Below are 19,127 nucleotides of genomic sequence, written 5' to 3'. Positions count from 1 at the left end.
GAATGCGTACTTGACACTAGGGCTCACAGTTGGGTGTTACCATTCACCTTAATGCTCCTGGAATGGGAAGGGGAGAAGTCAGCTATAGTTTCCATTGATCATTGCTAAGCTATGCCTGCTGCATGAAAGTGTATGTGTGCAGATATCAGTTTGAGAAATCAGTTGAATCAGATGTGACACCTCCTCTTATCATGATCAAAACACCTGTGGAAATTCACTGTTTTCACTCGCACAGGATGTGCCATCAGTTCAACAAGGAGCCTGAAGGCTGCCAGTGACTGTGGTGAACATCCTTAGGAAAGGGGAAATCAGGAGATGATACAATACCACTGAACAAGATGGTACCTTTGCATTTTATAATTCGGTTTCTATTAGCATTTCAAAGTAAGGCCCAAATTATCCCTTGATCTACTTCGTTGCAGGACTAAGCAAAGGTTTGGATGCATATATATTATATATAGCTATGAATAGTGATTGCACATAGCTCCTATCTTAGCAAGGTGACACTACAATTCCAACATGCATGTTGAAATAATTAACCTGAAACATTAGTTCTGTTTCTCTCTCCACAGAAGCTGTCTCACCTTCTGAGTATTTCTAGCATTTTCAATTTTTAGTTCAGTGGAAGGATTTTTGGGATGCGGGGAGCGAGTCACTTGCCACAGAATACCCAGCCTCTGGCCTAGCCACAGTACTTATGCAACTGGTCCAGTTAAATTTTTGGTCATTGGTGACCTCCAGTATGTTGATGGTGGGGAATTTGATAATGATAATGCAATTGCGTGTCAAGGGGAATAATACAGCAAGCAACCCACTATGTATATTAAAACAAACATTAAACTAAAGGTCAAAAAGTTTAATTGAAAGATTACAAGTCAATTTTTATAATTCTATCAAATTGTATGTAGCATGTTAGCTGGTGATGTTTCAATAATATATTCTCCACTTTAGTACAATTTATATAAAACATCCTTCACTGTTGAAATAGTTTTGCTAATGCACCATTTTTACCTCTGCCATGAATTTTGCTTGTTTACATTGTTCAGTTTCAATATTTTTTGTGTGCTGACCAATAATGATTTTATTTGATGTAAGATTCTAATTAACCATTCTGTTTGAGAAAGTCTCAGCAACAAACTATTTATTTCATCAGAAATTTTCCATCATACTGCACTAATATGAGAAATAAGAAGAGGTAACATATCTTTGTGATACAGAGCATTACAGCACCAGTGAGTGAATGTTGAATCCCCCTAATCCATTGAGTTGCCAGTAAATGCTTTCATATGCTTTTTGGTGAAGAGGCCGTCTGCCTCACCCCCTTGAGGGGAGAAATTGGGAACATGTTTTTATGTTCATCCGACAATAAATAATGTAAAAAGAGAACCAAAAACTAAGAGTGCCAATTAGTACCAAAGACTGTTTTAATGCTGTGCACCTGTCCCCACAAGGCATTCTTAAGTGAATACACATTATAGCTGAGAGTGCCCAAGTTCATTTCATTGAGATCTAAGAATGAATACCAGCTCTCTTTGCTAGCTTCAAAGACTGGGCTAGACTCAGAACCGAGATGTGAAAGGGTTGTATTCTATCTGAGCACAGCACCCAAGCCCCATCTAAATATTTTGTTTCAGAAATGTCACCAGTGACAGAAACAGGGCACCATATGTTCCATTGAAAGAAGGTGTAGAGGCCAGGTACTCTGTATTCTATAAACACAAATATACACTTTGCTTACAATCCTGTCAACAACTATAGTAATACTATTTATTTTTGTACAGGGTACAATATCAAATTTTAGAGGAAAAAAATCTATTGTGCTTAACATTATTACCTAAACAGTGAATTTACTGGATAAATAAATACAAAAAAACTATTATTCTTCCTCATTTTAATTTTTGTATTGCGTAGGTTAGTTTCTCAATCTTCATTTTGCTTTCTGTCACGTTGCACTGTTTGGAACTTAAAATGACAGTCCAAATGAACTGTGCCATCACCATGTACTGGAGGGTCCAGAAATGAAGAATATGGTTCTTGGTACTTCCCATACGTGGATCTATTGAGACTGTGAGCAAACCACTTGAAGAAACATGAGGAGCATGAATCCACCTCTTGTGCGTCATTCAAACCTGAAGCCAACATACCCTGGAAGGTGTTTGACTAGTTTTGTGTAAATGGATAACATCATTTTGTCAAAATTCAGTAGGATGCCACTTCAAGCCATAACAGTAGTGGCTCAAAACAAAAACAGAATTACCTGGAAAAACTCAGCAGGTCTGGCAGCATCAGCGGAGAAGAAAAGAGTTGACGTTTCGAGTCCTCATGACCCTTCGACAGAACTTGCGTTCGAGTCCAAGAAAGAGTTGAAATATAAGCTGGTTTAAGGTGTGTGTGTGGGGGGCGGAGAGATAGAGAGACAAAGAGGTGGAGGGGGGGGTGGGGTGTGGTTGTAGGGACAAACAAGCAGTGATAGAAGCAGATCATCAAAAGATGTCAATGACAATAGTACAATAGAACACATAGGTGTTAAAATTAAAGTTGGTGATATTATCTAAACGAATGTGCTAATTAAGAATGGATGGTAGGGCACTCAAGGTATAGCTCTAGTGGGGTTTTTTTTTTATATAATGGAAGTAGGTGGGAAAAGGAAAATCTTTATAATTTATTGGAAAAAAAAAGGGAAGGGGGAAACAGAAAGGGGGTGGGGATGGGGGAGGGACCTTATGACCTAAAGTTGTTGAATTCAATATTCAGTCCGGAAGGCTGTAAAGTCCCTAGTCGGAAGATGAGGTGTTGTTCCTCCAGTTTGCATTGGGCTTCACTGGAACAATGCAGCAGGCCAAGGACAGACATGTGGGCAAGAGAGCAGGGTGGAGTGTTGAAATGGCAAGCGACAGGGAGGTTTGGGTCATTCTTGCGGACAGACCACAGGTGTTCTGCAAAGCGGTCGCCCAGTTTACGTTTGGTCTCTCCAATGTAGAGGAGACCACATTGGGAGCAACGAATGCAGTAGACTAAGTTGGGGGAAATGCAAGTGAAATGCTGCTTCACTTGAAAGGAGTGTTTGGGTCCTTGGACGGTGAGGAGAGAGGAAGTGAAGGGGCAGGTGTTGCATCTTTTGCGTGGGCATGGGGTGGTGCCATAGGAGGGGGTTGAGGAGTAGGGGGTGATGGAGGAGTGGACCAGGGTGTCCCGGAGGGAGCGATCCCTACGGAATGCCGATAAAGGGGGTGAAGGGAAGATGTGTTTGGTGGTGGCATCATGCTGGAGTTGGCGGAAATGGCGGAGGATGATCCTTTGAATGCGGAGGCTGGTGGGGTGATAAGTGAGGACAAGGGGGACCCTATCATGTTTCTGGGAGGGAGGAGAAGGCGTGAGGGCGGATGCGCGGGAGATGGGCTGGACACGGTTGAGGACCCTGTCAACGACCGTGGGTGGAAAACCTCGGTTAAGGAAGAAGGAGGACATGTCAGAGGAACTGTTTTTGAATGTAGCATCATCGGAACAGATGCGACGGAGGCGAAGGAACTGAGAGAATGGGATGGAGTCCTTACAGGAAGCGGGGTGTGAGGAGCTGTAGTCGAGATAGCTGTGGGAGTCGGTGGGTTTGTAATGGATATTGGTGGACAGTCTATCACCAGAGATTGAGACAGAGAGGTCAAGGAAGGGAAGGGAAGTGTCAGAGATGGACCATGTGAAAATGATGGAGGGGGTGGAGATTGGAAGCAAAATTAATAAATTTTTCCAAGTCCTGACGAGAGCATGAAGCGGCACCGAAGTAATCATCGATGTACTGGAGAAAGAGTTGTGGAAGGGGGCCGGAGTAGGACTGCAACAAGGAATGTTCCACATACCCCATAAAGAAACAGGCATAGCTGGGGCCCATGCGGGTACCCATAACCACACCTTTTATTTGGAGGAAGTGAGAGGAGTTGAAGGAGAAATTGTTCAGTGTGAGAACAAGTTCAGCCAGACGGAGGAGAGTAGTGGTGGATGGGGATTGTTCGGGCCTCTGTTCGAGGAAGAAGCTAAGGGCCCTCAGACCATCCTGGTGGGAGATGGAGGTGTAGAGGGATTGGACGTCCATGGTGAAAAGTAAGCGGCTGGGGCCAGGGAACTGGAAATTGTTGATGTGACGTAAGGTGTCAGAGGAATCACGGATGTAGGTGGGAAGGGACTGGACAAGGGGAGAGAGAAGGGAGTCAAGATAACGAGAAATGAGTTCTGTGGGGCAGGAGCAAGCTGACACGATCGGTCTACCGGGGCAGTTCTGTTTGTGGATTTTGGGTAGGAGAAAGAAGCGGGCCGTCCGAGGTTGGGCAACTATCAGGTTGGAAGCTGTGGGAGGGAGATCCCCAGAGGAGATGAGGTTACTGACATCTGCATCCGCAGTTTTTTTGTTTTTATTACAGTTGTGGCTCAGTTGGTAGTGCACTCAATGCTGAATCAGTATGTTGTAGGTTCAAGTCCAACACTAGAAACTTAAGGACAAAATCTAGACTGACACTTTATTGAGGTGCTGTCTTTTGGATGATACCTTAAAGCAAATGTATCAGGTGGACATAAAGGATCCCATAGCATTATATATGGTTTCATTTTCAGTTAGGCTTTGTTTATGAACATTGCGGACTGGGTGCCTGGATAGACATGTGACTAAAAGATTTCAGGTCTTTAGTGTTTGTTTGTGTATATATACAGTTTTAATGACATTTTACAAGGCCTGAGGGAAAAGAAATAAGTTAAAAGGGATTCAAAGTTCAGTGATTCTGGAAAAAAAAACGCAAAGTAGAAAGTAGTGATCCAGGGACATGGACACAGAAGAGACAGGAGTTGAAAGGGAGCATGTTTGGAGCATGTATCAGAGAGAGAAAATGAGGATTGTTACATCTCTAAGAAAAACTGCAAGACTAGTGGGACAGTAGTTACCCGAATAATCAGTTATGGGACTCAGTAAAGTGATCAGTTTTGCGGAGGTGCTACTTGAAGATTGAGTTTAGGAAACTCACTTGTTTGTTCTGCAGTTGAAGACACAGCGTGTTTAGAGTGCAGTTTTGGGTGTTCTGGGAAGAGATACAAGTTCAGTGAGAAGCATCAAGTGAATGTTCAGGAATTCTACAGACAAAAACTGCTTGTAACTATTACAGTACCAAGCGAGAAGTTTTTATGTCAAGCTAGTGGTAACTCTTCACTGGTTTATGTGCCTGTAAAAATATTGCTGGGGTAAAGAAATAGTGGGAATTTGAATTGTCCTCTTGTGTTTGTATTGAGATCCTTCCGATCTTTTTGTCTGGTGCAATGTAGTTCACTTTTCTTGTTTAAATATATATTTTATTCTTAGTATTAAAAATTCTTCAGCAGACTCCTGTGAATTTTTTCAGTAACATTCCTCCACGGTTTCTTAAAAAATAAGTTAGGATCTATAAAGCCAGGTTTCACTCTGGGACCTGGCTTGTCCAGTATTAACAGCAGCAGGGATTGTAACAATATCAAAGAAGAACAGGGATGTTCCAGCCAATATTTATCCTTCACCAACATCACTGCAATAGATTAACTGCTCATCATCACATTGTTGTTTGTGGGAGCTTGCTATGCACAAATTAGTTGCTGCATTTCCTACATTACAACAGTGACCAACCTTGGGGTTGTAAAAGCTGCTATCTTCATATGCAAGTCTTTCTATTTGGAAGAGAAAGCTGGTTGAACCATGCCTCTTTCAGAATTTACTTCACATACAAAATGTTGAACATTCTTTGCTCACAGAACAGCTTTTTAAATTAGAGGAAACAAAACTTGTAGATCAACAAAAATAAAGCAAAAAAGAATTCTTCTTACACAGTAGTCTTCTTTAATTTCTCAGGTGTTCTTTGTGTGGTAGTTGAGCAGAACTCTTATAGCGCAGTAGATTCACACTGGCCTTCCTAACTTAGGTTTTTGTGTAGTACTTCTGTGATACTGGCATTTAATATTTAATAATCAAATTTTGCTTGATAACAATCCTATGAAGAGCCTTGGGAGTGTTTAACTATGTTAAAGACACAATATAAACTGAATTTGTTGTTGTTTGTGTTGCCTCATATTCAGTTTTTTGTGAAGAAGTCACCACTGACTTGGCCTTGTTAGGTCCTTGGTTCCTTAAACTGCTTTGGCCTTACGCTATTCCTCAGCTGGCTTTTCATTTTCAAATCGATTTGGGGCAGAACAGTTTTGATGACGCTGGCCTTCCACACTGTGCCGAATGCCATAGCAAAAATATATCAGAAAACCTGCCAAATGATGTGAATAGTTTACATTTCAATATTAATAAGTCAATGCTCAGCAAAGGGGCAAAACAAGTTTCTCAATCTGTCAGTAACCAAGGAGTTGGTTTCAACTCTATCATTCCAACATAAATAGGAGCAGCCCTCGTGGCCTTGTGTCACTTACAGCCTTAATAATTCTGCTGCAGCCACCACCACCTTGGGAGACCCTGAGTTGGGCAGGCATGAGACTAATTGTAACATGCAAATTGAAACACTATGATCTATACAGGTAAGTTCAAGGTAGAAAAGGTCAGAGTTGATTAAGTGAAGGTATTTACAGGGCACCAATGACTGTTTTTGTCCAGCTATGGCTCCATAGTGGCACTCCTGCCTCTTAATTAAAGGCTATGGTTTCATGGCCCTCTTTAGAGAATCCATAATCCAAGCTGACACTTTGGATAAAGTGCTAAACTGAGACCTTGCCTGTCCTCTCAGGTGGATGCAAAAGAGCCCAGAGGTGGTCCCCCTGAGCTATCCTGGTCAATGTCTATCCCTCAACTGATAATCACTGAAAACAGAATATCTGGTCATTTTTCACATGGCTGTTTGTGAAAACATGCTGTGTGTAATTCAGCTGCTGTGTTTCCGATGTGACAAGAGTCACAACGCTTCAAAAGCACATCATTGGTCATAAAGTGCTTTGGAATGTCCCTGGGTTATGGAGGGTATTATATTGTCATGACTGGTTCCCAGGCGATGTCCCCCAATCTGTTAACTTCCCGAACAGGACCCCAATTCTGTTATACTCCTGGGTGAGGATGAATGAGCTGGCTCCCCTTCTTTATCCAACCTCCTCGATTGGTTACAACAAAGTTAGTTTAAAAGGGTCTCTTTCCCTAATTGGTACCTTTTCCCAGTCCAAACGTATTTATTTTTTAGAAGGAGCCAATTTAACTAGGCTTTCAAGAGTAAATGTATTAGTTACTAAAACCCAAGAAAAATATTAAAAAAGCAACACACATACACACAAATCATAAATTAGAAATTAAGAGTCCAAATAAAAGTTTTTTTAAAAAAATGTATCAGTCTTTGCCTTGTGAGCCGTAGATGGCGGTATGTTGCGGCCGTTAAGTTGGTGATTCCGGTAGAGTTGACGGCAGTTTCGCAGTTAGTTTGGAAACACTTGGTTCTGCAGAGTGGCTGAAAGTCTGTCCTATTTCCTTTAGATTGTGGCTTCTGCTGAGCTTTGCCTCCAGCAACAGAGGGAGAGAAAGAGATCCTTCACTTACAAGCTACAGGGTGGTGACTAGCTTGTTCCTCTGCTTGCTGTCACACACTGTCACACACCAGCACACCAACTGAATAAACTGATTTTTCCTTGTTTATTCTGGAAGGGTAAAAAACTATGACTCACACCCAAAGTCCATGTTATTTTGCATCTCAGACCATTTATGTATTCTGAGATATAAATCAACAGGAGATGGATTTCAGATGTCTGCTAAGGAATGCAAATCACTCGTTTGTCTCTGCAACCACAGGAGATTAAAGTTCAGTCTTTTGTGTCTTTTCTATATCCCTTTCAAGTGTCTCTGTTTGAAGGAACCCATGACACCTTTCAGATGTGGCATTCTGTGTCCTCTCAGGATCACTCGGTCAAGTATAATCCAGAGGAATTTTCCAGAAAGAGATCTCTTTATATTATCAGCCATCTTCGCTCAATGTCTTTACATGTATTTTGTTTAAAAAAAAACACAGGTCCTCCTTAAAAGGTTTAAAGTGCCCATAGGTAATTGGTACCATTAGTTCATTGTAACATATAAATGCAAGCTTTTTCTTTAACTAAAAAGCTGTGGCAATGGGTGGAGATAGAAACAAAAGTGGGTAATATTGACAATGGCTCCAATTTTCCAGGAAGGAAAAATAAGTGGATTTAAATCCTCCTGTCAGCATGGTGCTCCAATGGAGGATCTCCAACTGCTAACTGAAGAATAATGTATTGATCCTCAAGTTTGTGTTGAACTTCACTGGGACAGAGTGGAAGGCCAAAGATAGAGAGTCCAGAGTGTAAGTGGGACAGGCAATTAGAATAATAGTCATCCGGGGCTACCTTCAATCATCTCCTCACTGTCAATAACAGAACTACACTAGTAGAGATGTGGGAGCTGTTTTCCTGCCCAGTCACACTCTGAGTTCAAGATGGTACATGGCATAGAAGTATCCAAAGAAAACAGCATGAAAATATAAATATCTTCAAAAATTTGTAGGATGTAGATCATTGGTGTGAAAATTGCCATTAACTTCCTGAACCCTCTGAATTGCAATTCCACCCCATCATCGCTTAGGTTGAAGCTGATCTTTCTTCATTACAGAGTTACTTTCTGAAAGAATCCTAAAGTTAGATCTATTGCAGTCTGGCACTTCCTCATGATGATAAGACTGAGATTACAAAACTCAACATCTGAAGATCAAAGCTTTTTATATTCTTTTTTTTAATTCATTCTCAGGATCTGGGCTTCGCTGGCTGGGCCAGCATTTATTGCCCATCCCTTGTTGCCCTTGAGAAGGTGGTGGTGAGCCGCCTTCTTGAACCACTGCAGCCCATGTGGTGTAGGTACACCCACAGTGCTGTTAGGAAGGGAGTTCCAGGATTTTGACCCAGTGACAGTGAAGGAATGGCAATATACTTCCAAGTCAGGATGGTGAGTGACTTGGAGGGGAACATCCAGGTGGTGTTCCCATCTACCTGCTGCCCTTGTCTTTCTAGATGGTGGTGGCCATGGGTTAGGAAGGTGCTGAATAATGAGCCTTGGTGAATTCCTGCAGTGCATCTTGCAAATGGTACACACTGCTGCCACTGTGCGTCAGTGGTGGAGGGAGTGAACGTTTGTGGATGTGGTGCCAAACAAGCGGCTGCTTTGTCCTGGATGGTGTCCAGCTTCTTGAGTGTTGTGAGAATTGCACTCATCCAGGCAAGTGGGGAGTATTCCATCACACTGCTGACTTGTGCCTTGTAGATGGTGGACAGGATTTGGAGAGTCACAGGACTCTTAGCCTCTGACCTGCTCTTGTAGCTACAGTACTTAAATGGCTAGTCCAGTTCAGTTTCTGGTCAATGGTAAGCCCCAGGATGTTGATAGGGGGTTTCAGTGACGGTAATGCCACTGGATATCAAGGGCGATGGTAGGATTCTCACTTGTCGGAGGTGGTCATTGCCTGGCACTTGTGTGGTGTGAATGTTACTTGCTACTTGTCAGCCCGAGCCTGGTATTTTCCAGGTCTTCCTGCTTTTGGACATGGACTGCTTCAGCACCTGAGGAGTGGCGAGTGGTGCTGAACATTGTGCAACCATCAGCGAATATCCCTACTTCTGACCTTCTGATGGAAGGGAGGTCATTGATGAAGCAGCTGAAGTTGGTTGGGCCAATGACACTACCCTGAGGAACTCCTGCAGTGATGTCCAGGAGCTGAGATGACTGACATCCAACAACCACAACCATCTTCTGTTGTGCTAGGTATAACTCCAACCAGTGGAGAGTTTTCCCCTTGATTCTCATTGGCTCCAGTTTCGCTTGGGCTCCTGATGCCACACCTGGACAAACACAGCTTTGGTGTCAAGGGCAGTCACTTTCACCTCACCTCGGGAGTTCAGCTCTTTTGTCCAGCCCATGATCTGCTGATCCATGCCATAGTTCATTGGTGGGCCAACACAATGCCACCCTACTTCATTTATTATTTAAGAAAATGCATGTCCCGGTTCCAAAGTTAAGTGTCAGCCACTGTCCAGTTTTCTGCTTAAATGTATCTTGTGCCAGCATCATTGCCAGTGTCAGTGGCTGTTCTGCCTCCAAATGGATGGTCAGCCTGGTTACCACTACTGAAGTCAAGGGTAGAATACAGAGGAAATAGTGGGGGAAGGAAAAATTAGAGAATCGTTGTTGCCACATTCAAATACAAGAATTGGATGTATAGCTCTCCACACATAGCTCTCCATTAGAGTGTAACTTCTGCACACTCCATACTGAGTCAACCTAATTCTTACTGAAGAAAATCTCACTGCATCTGGTCTTGAACAGCCTAGTGTCGTTTTCTGCAATCGTTTCAGGAAATGGTTTGAGCAAATCAATACAAAAGCATTCAATAGGAACTTGCTGGTCCCTATTATAGACTATAAGATGATGCAAGCTCACTGATTTGCAATGTTTACTATTTAAACTGTAATGATCTTACCGATTGCCATCCAAATAGAGAGTCGAATCCAGGTGCTTGCACTCAGCTGTACCATCAGATAAATGTTTACCAAAATACTGAGTAATGGCAGGAATGGAAGGCAGGGCACCTTCAAATACAGCAAAACATACAAATCAGGGTAGATGAATTAGGCCTGATAGCAGTAAAGTATAGATCTTTTGATGTTACAATTTTCCCTTGTTATACTTCAAATCATGATCAACGTATTAAAATTAGGATTAAAGCATTCTATTGAGGTCATTAATAAAGATAAACTTGTACTTTTAGTTAACACCACAAGCATTGAAACAAAAGTCATAGATACCTGGCTGAAGTTTATAGCATTCCTCAGTTACTCAGCTGGTCTCTCTAGACCTCCATGCACAACATCATTTTGAATAATAGAAAACTGAAGAAACCAGTGCAACCTGTCATAACTGAAGACCATCCCTTTACCTCTGTCATAGCTTCTAATCATGGTACCTAATTAAATACAACTCATTGCCACCATCAAATCACCCAACAACAAAAAGTTGCATTCATATTGTGCATTTAATGTAGCAGAGCATTCCAAAGCACTTCAGAAAAGCGTTGTCAACCACAATTTGACACCGAGCCACAAAGGATATATTAGGAGGTGATGAAAACCTTGTTCAAAGTGATAGATTTTAAGGAGCACCTTAATGGAGGAGAGCGAACTGGAGAGATGGAGAGATTTAGGAAGGAAGTTTCAGAGCTTGGGAGCTGGGAAGCTCACTAGTAGTGCATTAAGAACAAAGGTTACTCAAGAGGAAGAATTGACAGAGCGCAGAGATCTCAGAGGGCTGCAGTGGCTGGAGGAGGTTGTAGAGATAGGGAAGGTCAAAGCCATGGAGAGATTTAACAAGAGAACATAAGAATTTAACAAGAGGAGGCCATTCCTCTCTCTGAGCTTCCTCCGCCATTCAACACAATCAGGGCTATTTTACTTCAGTTACACTGCCCCGCACAATCCCCATATCCCTTGATTCCCTCAGTATCCAAAAATCTATCAACCCCTGACTTGAATATTCTCAATGACTGAGCCATTGCCAGACCAGGGGCCAATGTAGGTCAGCAAGCACAAGGGTGATGGGTAAGCATGATTTGATTTGAATTAGGGTCTGAACAGTTAGGATCTGAACAGCAGAGCTATGAATGAGCTCAAGTTCACAGAGGCTGCAAACGGGGAGGTTGATCAGAAGACCACTGGAATATTTGAGTCTTCAGGTAACAAAGGCATGGATGAGTTTGTAGCAGATAAGCTAAGGTAGGGCAGATATGGATGTTGTTATGGAAGTGAAATCAAGTGGACTTAATGATAGCGAAGATATACATTGTTTCAATAGGCATCAAGGGGTGTGGGGAGAGAGCGGGTGTATAGTTTTGAGATAGAGGATCAGCCATGATCATATTGAATGGTGGAGCAAGCTCGAAGGGCTGAACGACCTATTCCTGATCCTATTTTTCTGTGTTTCTAAATGGGGTTTGAAGCTCAGTTCAGGGTCAAATAGAATGCCAAGATTGTGAGCAGGTCAGGCTCAGCTTCAGACAATGGCTAGGGAGAGAAATGGAGGCAGTGGTTAGAGGAAACAGTTTTTATCAAGTCTTCTCAATATTTAATCGGAAATTTCTACTCATCCAATACTGGATGCTGAACGAGCCATGTGACAAGTCAGAGACAGTGGACAGATAGTGAGAGGTGGCTGTAAAGTAGACCTGAGAGGAGTCTGCGCAACTATGGAATCCAACATCATGTTTTTGGATGGTGTCTTGGAGGGGCAGCATAGGTGAGATATAGGGGAAGGACTCTGGAGAACTCCAGAGATAATGATATTGTAGTGGAAAGACCCTATTTAAATGCAAATAGCCCAAGGGCAGACAGTAGCATAGTGATAATGTCACCGGCCTCTAGCGGACCAGGCTAATTTTCTGGGGGCAAGGGGTCAAATCCCACCTTGACAGTTGGGGGAGTTTAAATTCAATTAGTTGATAAATTCAGTATTGAAAGCTAGTTTCAGTATTAATGATTGTTATAAAAACCCATCTGGTTCACTAATGTCCTTTAGGAAAGGAAATTTGCCTTCCTTACCTGGTCTGGCCTATATGTGATATCAGATCCACAGCAATGTGGTTGACTCTTAACTTCCCCCTAAGCAACATAATTGTACAAAACGATAACAGAAGAGTTAAAAGGGCTGCAATGGTTCAAGATGTGGCTCACCACCACCTCTAGGCAATTAGGGTTGAGCAACAGATGCTGGCCTTGCCAATGATGCCAACATCCCAAGAAAGAACACAAAAAAGGATTGCATCACTGTTCAGTCTTATCTGTTTGAAATGCCACCATTCTTCAAAAGATAATTTTTTCAAGGAGTCTATTAAAAATAAAACTGGTGAGATAATCCAAGCATAATTTACTGCAGAATTGGAATGTTTAATCAAGAAGTATTTGCCTCCTGTACTTTTATTTATCCCCACCAGCACCTTACCGTAAATGGAGCTTTGATCCGGTTTTGAGGCTGCCTCCAGATAATAAGCATTGTGACTGCTGATGTCAACAGGACAGGCACCAAGCAACCAATGCTCCTGGTCTCTGCTGCTACGATAGATTCCAGCCCAAATGTTGTCATTCCACTTAGAATGCAAATTAAGATGACTGAATAAGAGAGAAATTAAAAGTCAATTTAAAGTTCCCCATCATGATAGACAATTATTTAAAGATATCTTTCTAAGGGTTTAATTTCCTCTGTGTGTTTATTTGAACGCATTACTTGCATTAATGTAGCACCTGCAGGGATTTAATGTGAACATATTAAGTACGCGCTAGGAATAGTGCCTGGCGGAAATTAATCCCCTCAATGCAATGCTGTTTAAAAAGGACACATTTTCATTTAAATATCTGGACTTCACAAGAAACAGAGAGTGGGTGAGCAGCTAAAATAGGAGCAGGTCTATTTCCTGTGCCATTCTAGTCAATCTCCGCTGGTGTTGGTGGCAGGGGAGGCACCTGGCAGACTCAGGCGACAGCTTCATGTGTGAATGCTAATCAGGGTCTTAAGATACTGATCGGACCTCCATGGCTTCGTAACTGGTGAGTGAGTAGACAGTTGGAGATCAAACATCCAAATTAGGGTCTCCCAACTGAGAAGTGAGCAGGACACTGCAACACTTGCCCTGGTAGTTACAACCAGGTCTGAAGACCAAAGCAGCCTTTCCACATAAGTTTCAAACTCCTCTCTGAGGCGGCAGGAGGAGCAGCTGTGATATGTAAGCACTAATATCTCACTGCAGCATGGCCCAATCTATACTGCACTGCTTATGATGTCTTTTGAATCTTTAGTGACTCTTATACTTTCAGTTTTTGAGTACTCACCTAATAGTCCTACACAACATGTAACAATATTTGATGATTGCTGTGAGGGAACTTGAAGAGGAATAACCAACGAGCTAAAACTGAAACCTCCCTTAGGGGCCTCTGAAGTCTGTTGACCTTGTTTCTCTTCATTCAGTTCTATGTCAACATTATTACTAAAATCTGGTTGATATCTATTGCATAAACAAAACATTTTTTTATTGATAAATGAAACCTCCGTCCATACAACATATCAATTGATCTCTCATCTACATAGAAACAGTACTTTTACCTCAAAATAATGATACATATTGCCACCAATGTATAAGCCAGAAGTGTACCGATGGACATCATGTCAACCAAGGTCTTCAAGTCAAAAAGACATGCCATTATAGCTAAGAAAGAAAAGCAAACAATAGTTGCAAAATGATTTGTTTCACTTGATTCAAATAACATACTTTGAATACATGTAAGAAACTGGAGAGCAATTCTCTCTCTCAAGTCTTAAACCTGCTCAATTTTTAGTAACATAAGATAATCTGGAACAAGTTGGCTATTCTGCCCATCAAATCTATTCCTGTCAGAGCCTTTTTGTGACTATTTCATCAAATACTTTCTCCCTTCCACTACCAATTCCTTACTTTATGGAACGCTGAGATTGCTTCCCCATCGCTGCTGAAATGTGTTCGAGCAATGCTAGAATAGTTAGAATCCACTCGCCCCCACTTCTTGATTATTATCCTGTGTTTCTACCTAAAAAATGTACATATACGTAGTGAAGACAGCATCCAGCTCCTCTGGGATGGCCTCCCCCACATACATTCAACACCAAAAATACTAGCTGTGTAAATTCATACTTGAATCATGACAACTTGAATGAGGTACTGGAGGATTGGTAATCTCCATGGAGGCAGAGACCAACATCAGTCAGCATCTTCAAGGAAAGAAATATATTTGTTTTCCTTAGGGTTGATTGACAGTTCCTACAGTGACTTTGTCCAGCAACTGAATTAATGTGACATGAAGGACAGATTTTTTTCTACAGTTGGGCAGCAGGATGGGGTGGACAGCAAGGGACATAAGTCAGAAATAAAAACAGAAAATGCTGCAAACACTTAGAAGGTTAGGCAACATCTATGAAGAGAGAAACAGAGTGAACGTTTCAAGTCCATGACCTTTCATCAGAACTGAGAAAAGTTAGAAATGTAATAGGTTTTGAGCAAGTGAAAGAGGGAAGTGTAGAAGAGAGTAAATGAGACAAGTTTTCATGGTACAAACAAAAGGGAGTAGTAATAAGACAATTAAGAAACAATAGGTGTGCCTAGGTGAGGTGCAAATGTCAGGAGTGAAGGGATTAAAAAGGAAACAAGAGAAAAAAAACTGACTCAGCAAAAAATAAAACCACAAATCAAATGGGAGCAGGGGTTATGATCTAATGTTGTTGAACGGAAGTCGGGGCTGTTTCTTGGCTCTTAACCTGCCCCCAGGGTAGAAACAGATCCTCATTAGGACACTGTGGATGCTGGAAATCTGAAACAAAAACAGAAAATGCTGAAAAAACTCAGCAGCTCTAACAGCATCTGAGGAGAGAAAGACAGCGTTAACATTTCGAGCCTGTATGACTCCTCTTCAGAGCCCTCATTGGGATTTTGACAGCGGCTCCTACTTAATTGGCATGGAGGTAGGTTCCCTGACCAATTAAGGCCAACAGGAGGGCCCTTGAAATTGGAGGGCCAACAGAGGCCTTCTAACTTCAGAGGAGCACAGGCTGCAGTAAAGGGTAAGCAATTGAGCGGTGCCATCTCCTGTCATTTTTTAAAAACGTTTATTTATAAAATATAAAAAGCAACCAGGTCACCACTGTTGGGGAGAGTTGGGAGGTTGAGGAGGGTAGGTGAGGGGGAGCTCCATTACAAGCTGGCCTGGAGGACAGCTACAGAGGCCTGGAGGCTGGGTCCCTGACCTGTCAATGGATGCCTGCCTCCAAACAATTGATCTGTCCCTGCTTCCCCGTCGTTGCATCAGAAACTGGAGACTGATTAGAAAATTCTAGGCAACCTCCTTATCTTTAACAAGGCTCTTAATGGGCCTAATTAGCTCCCTGCCTTGTGGTCAAAGTGTGGTCAAAGAGAGGAGAGTGCGAGAGGAGGACCCCGGGACAGGCAGTCAGCAGCGCCTAGAGGAAAGTCCGAGAGGGGTCCCTGGGACAGGCAGTCAGCAGCACCTAGCACCTAACATCACAGGAGAAACCTAAGTTCATTGGTTGGTAAGAAACTGCTGATAGTGAGTGTCATCAAGTAGCTGAGAATTAGAAAAGTACATCCTTTTTAAAATAAGGGGGTACTTACATTTAAGTAAGAAACAAAAGCAATAGGGAAATAATGTTAAGTCAAGGCCAGGTAAAATAAAATTGGGTAACTAAACTAAAGTGAAATAAAATTATGGCAAGGAAAGTAAATTGAAGCAATGGCAGGACAGATAGGTCATGTGGGATGCATGTCTTGTAATTTGTGGGAAGTCATGAATGCTACTGGTGTCCTAGGCACCCACATGTGCAGGGAGCGTCACCAGCTATGGAACCTTGAGCTCTGGGTTTTAGAGCTCGAGCGGAGGCTGCAGTCACTGTGGCACATTCGCATGGCTTAGAGCCACGTGGATAGCAAGTTCAGAGAGGTGGTCACACCACAGCTTAGGAGCCTGAAGGCAGAAAAGAGATGGGTGATCACCAGGCCATCCAAGAGAATTAGGCAGGTAGTGCAAGAGTCTCATAGGGTCCCGTTCACCAATCTGTTTTCCATTTGGGATACCAGTGAGGGTGTTGGTTCCTCGGAGGAGAGCAGCCAGAGCCATGTTTGTGGCACCATAAGCAGCTCTGCTGTACAGGAGGGGAGAAAGAAGAGGGAAGGAGCAGTAGTAATAGGGGATTCATTAGTTAGGGGAACAGACAGGCATTTCTGTGGTGGTAGGCCTGACTCCAGGGCGGTATGTTGCCTCCCTTGTGCCAGGGTCAAAGATGTCACAGAGCAGTTGCAGGACATTTTTCTGGGGAGGGTAATCAGCCAGAGATCAAGGTCCATGTTGGTAGCAATGACTTAGGTAGGAAAGGGGTGAGGTACTGAAAGCAGACCTTAGGGAGCTAGGAAGGAGATTGAAAAGCAGCACCTTTTAAAGCAGTAATTGCAGGATTACTCCCAATCACACGTGCAAGCAAGTATAGAAACAAGAAAATTGAGTGAATAAACATGTAGCTAGAATGCTGGTGTAGGAGGGAGGGCATCAGATTTCTAAGTCACTGGGACTGGTTCTGGGGAATGTGGGGCTTGTACAAGCCAGACAGTCTACATCTGAACAAGACTGGGACAAATATCTTCGCAGGGAGATTAACTAGTGCTGTTGTGGGGTCAGGTGGAGAATTAGTAAGCCTGAAAGACAAAGCAGCACAGGTTAAATAAGTGTAAAACACAAGAATTTGGCAGTATTAAAAGTATATATGTAAATTCGGGGAGCATAATAAATAATGCCGATGAACTGAGGGCACAGATAGACACATGGCAGCATGATATCATCGCAATAATGGAAACTTAGCTTAAGGACAGACAAAAATGTCAGCTCAGCATCCCTGGATATAGAGGCCAGAATTTTGACCTTGGTGGGCGGGCGGGCCTCACCAGCTCGGTGGCGGGCAGGCAGCTGAATTCCGCTGCTGAAATGGGGCCGGCCGCCATTTTGAGTGGGGGGGCCAATTAAGGCCCACCCAGCGGCCTGCCCAACAGGATGCACTATGTGCTTCTTGTGCTGGGGGTGGAGGGATTCCCCATCTGTTCAAAGTGGGCTCTTTCACGCATGCGCACAAAGAGTGCACTTCTCCCTGAGACTAAGTTCTGTCTCAGGGAGAGCGCTGAATGTTTAAAAAACTTTAAAAATAGAGGAAGAAAAACATTATTAACATGTCCCCCTCATGTGACACTGTCAAACGAGATGGGACATGTTAATAAATATGAGTGAAACTTTAACAAACTTTTTAAAAACTGAGATGAAACCTCATTCTGCCAGTGGATGAGGTTTAATCTTTATTCAGAAGCCCGCCAGGGCTCCTGGCCTGCCCACCAGCCTTAAGGTTGGACGGGCAGGTCTTTCAATGAGCTCATTGGTCCTGTCAATGGGGGTTCTTCCCAATATCATCCCATCGGAGAGCAGGCCCCGCCCCCAAATCGCCGACGGGAAAATTCTGGCCAGAGTTTTCAGGCAGAATAAGGAGGGGGATACAAATCATGGGGGTTTAGCATTATTGGTTAAAGAATCAATTACAGCTCTGAGGATGGTTGATATTCGAAATAAAACATCAAGTGGGTTCATATGGACTGAGCTCAGAAATCAATAAGGGGTAGCCACACTGCTAGGAGTGTTCTGTAGATCCCGAAATAGTGGAAGGGACTTTGAAGAGCAAATATGTAGAAAGGTTTTTGAGTGCAAAACAGTAATCATTGGGGATTTCAACTACCCTAATATCAATTGGGATATGAACAGTGTGAAGGGCACAGAGGGGTGCAAAATTCTTGAACTACATTCAAGAGAACTTTTTTAGCTAGCACATTACAAGCCCAATGAGAGGGGGCGCAATTCTAGCTTTAGTTTTAGGAAATGAAGCTGGGCAAGTGGATGAAGTAGCAGCGGGGGACCATTTTGGAGATAGTAACCATAATATAGTTAGATTTAGCATCATTATGGAAAAGGACAAAGGCAGAACAGGAGTAAAAGTTCTAAATTGGAGGAAGTCAAATTTTACAAAGCTGAGAGGTGAGCTGATGAAAGTGGACTGGATATAGCAATTAGAAAGAAAAACTGTGCCAAATCAGTGGGAGGCATTCAAAGGCGAGATTCCAAGGGCACAGTGTAGACATGTCCCTACAAAGAAAAATGGTGGTACTGCCAAATCTAGAGCCCCCTGGTTATCCAGAAGCATACAGGCCTAGATAAAGCAGAAAAAGAAAACTTATGACAGTCACAAAAGACATAATACTGTAGAAAACCTAGAGGAGTATAGAAAGAACTCAGGTGAAGCAAAAATAGAAATTAAGATAACAAAGAAAGGATACAAAAAAATATTGGCAGGTGAAATCAAAGAAAATCCTATAATGTTTTACCACTACATTAAGAGCAAGAAAATAACTAAGGAAAAGGTAGGGCCTATCAGAGATGTACATGGTAACTTGCCATTTGATGCAGAAGATGTGCACAGGGTTCTCCGTCTCTGTCTTCACTAAGGAGAGGGATGATGCAGACATTCT

General features: G+C 42.6%; 1 protein-coding gene across 1 annotated transcript in view; it reads right to left on the bottom strand.

Annotated features, from left to right (window-relative positions):
• Window positions 1-5,973: 5,973 nt before the first annotated feature.
• LOC121281414 (cationic amino acid transporter 2-like) overlaps window positions 5,974-19,127 on the bottom strand; it is a 47,528-nt gene continuing 34,374 nt past the window's right edge. The window contains exons 8-13 of the mRNA XM_041194357.1: window positions 14,132-14,234; window positions 13,861-14,033; window positions 12,977-13,143; window positions 10,467-10,575; window positions 6,213-6,263; window positions 5,974-5,996 (exon numbers count right to left, since the gene is read on the bottom strand). Of these exons, the coding sequence (XP_041050291.1) occupies window positions 5,974-5,996; window positions 6,213-6,263; window positions 10,467-10,575; window positions 12,977-13,143; window positions 13,861-14,033; window positions 14,132-14,234 (626 nt within the window). The remainder of the gene's footprint in view (window positions 5,997-6,212; window positions 6,264-10,466; window positions 10,576-12,976; window positions 13,144-13,860; window positions 14,034-14,131; window positions 14,235-19,127) is intronic.

This window comes from Carcharodon carcharias, chromosome 8 (assembly GCF_017639515.1).
Source record: "Carcharodon carcharias isolate sCarCar2 chromosome 8, sCarCar2.pri, whole genome shotgun sequence".
Lineage (NCBI taxonomy): Eukaryota > Metazoa > Chordata > Chondrichthyes > Lamniformes > Lamnidae > Carcharodon > Carcharodon carcharias.
Note: the sequence above shows the minus strand (reverse complement) of the source record. Positions and strands in the feature narration are given on the sequence as shown.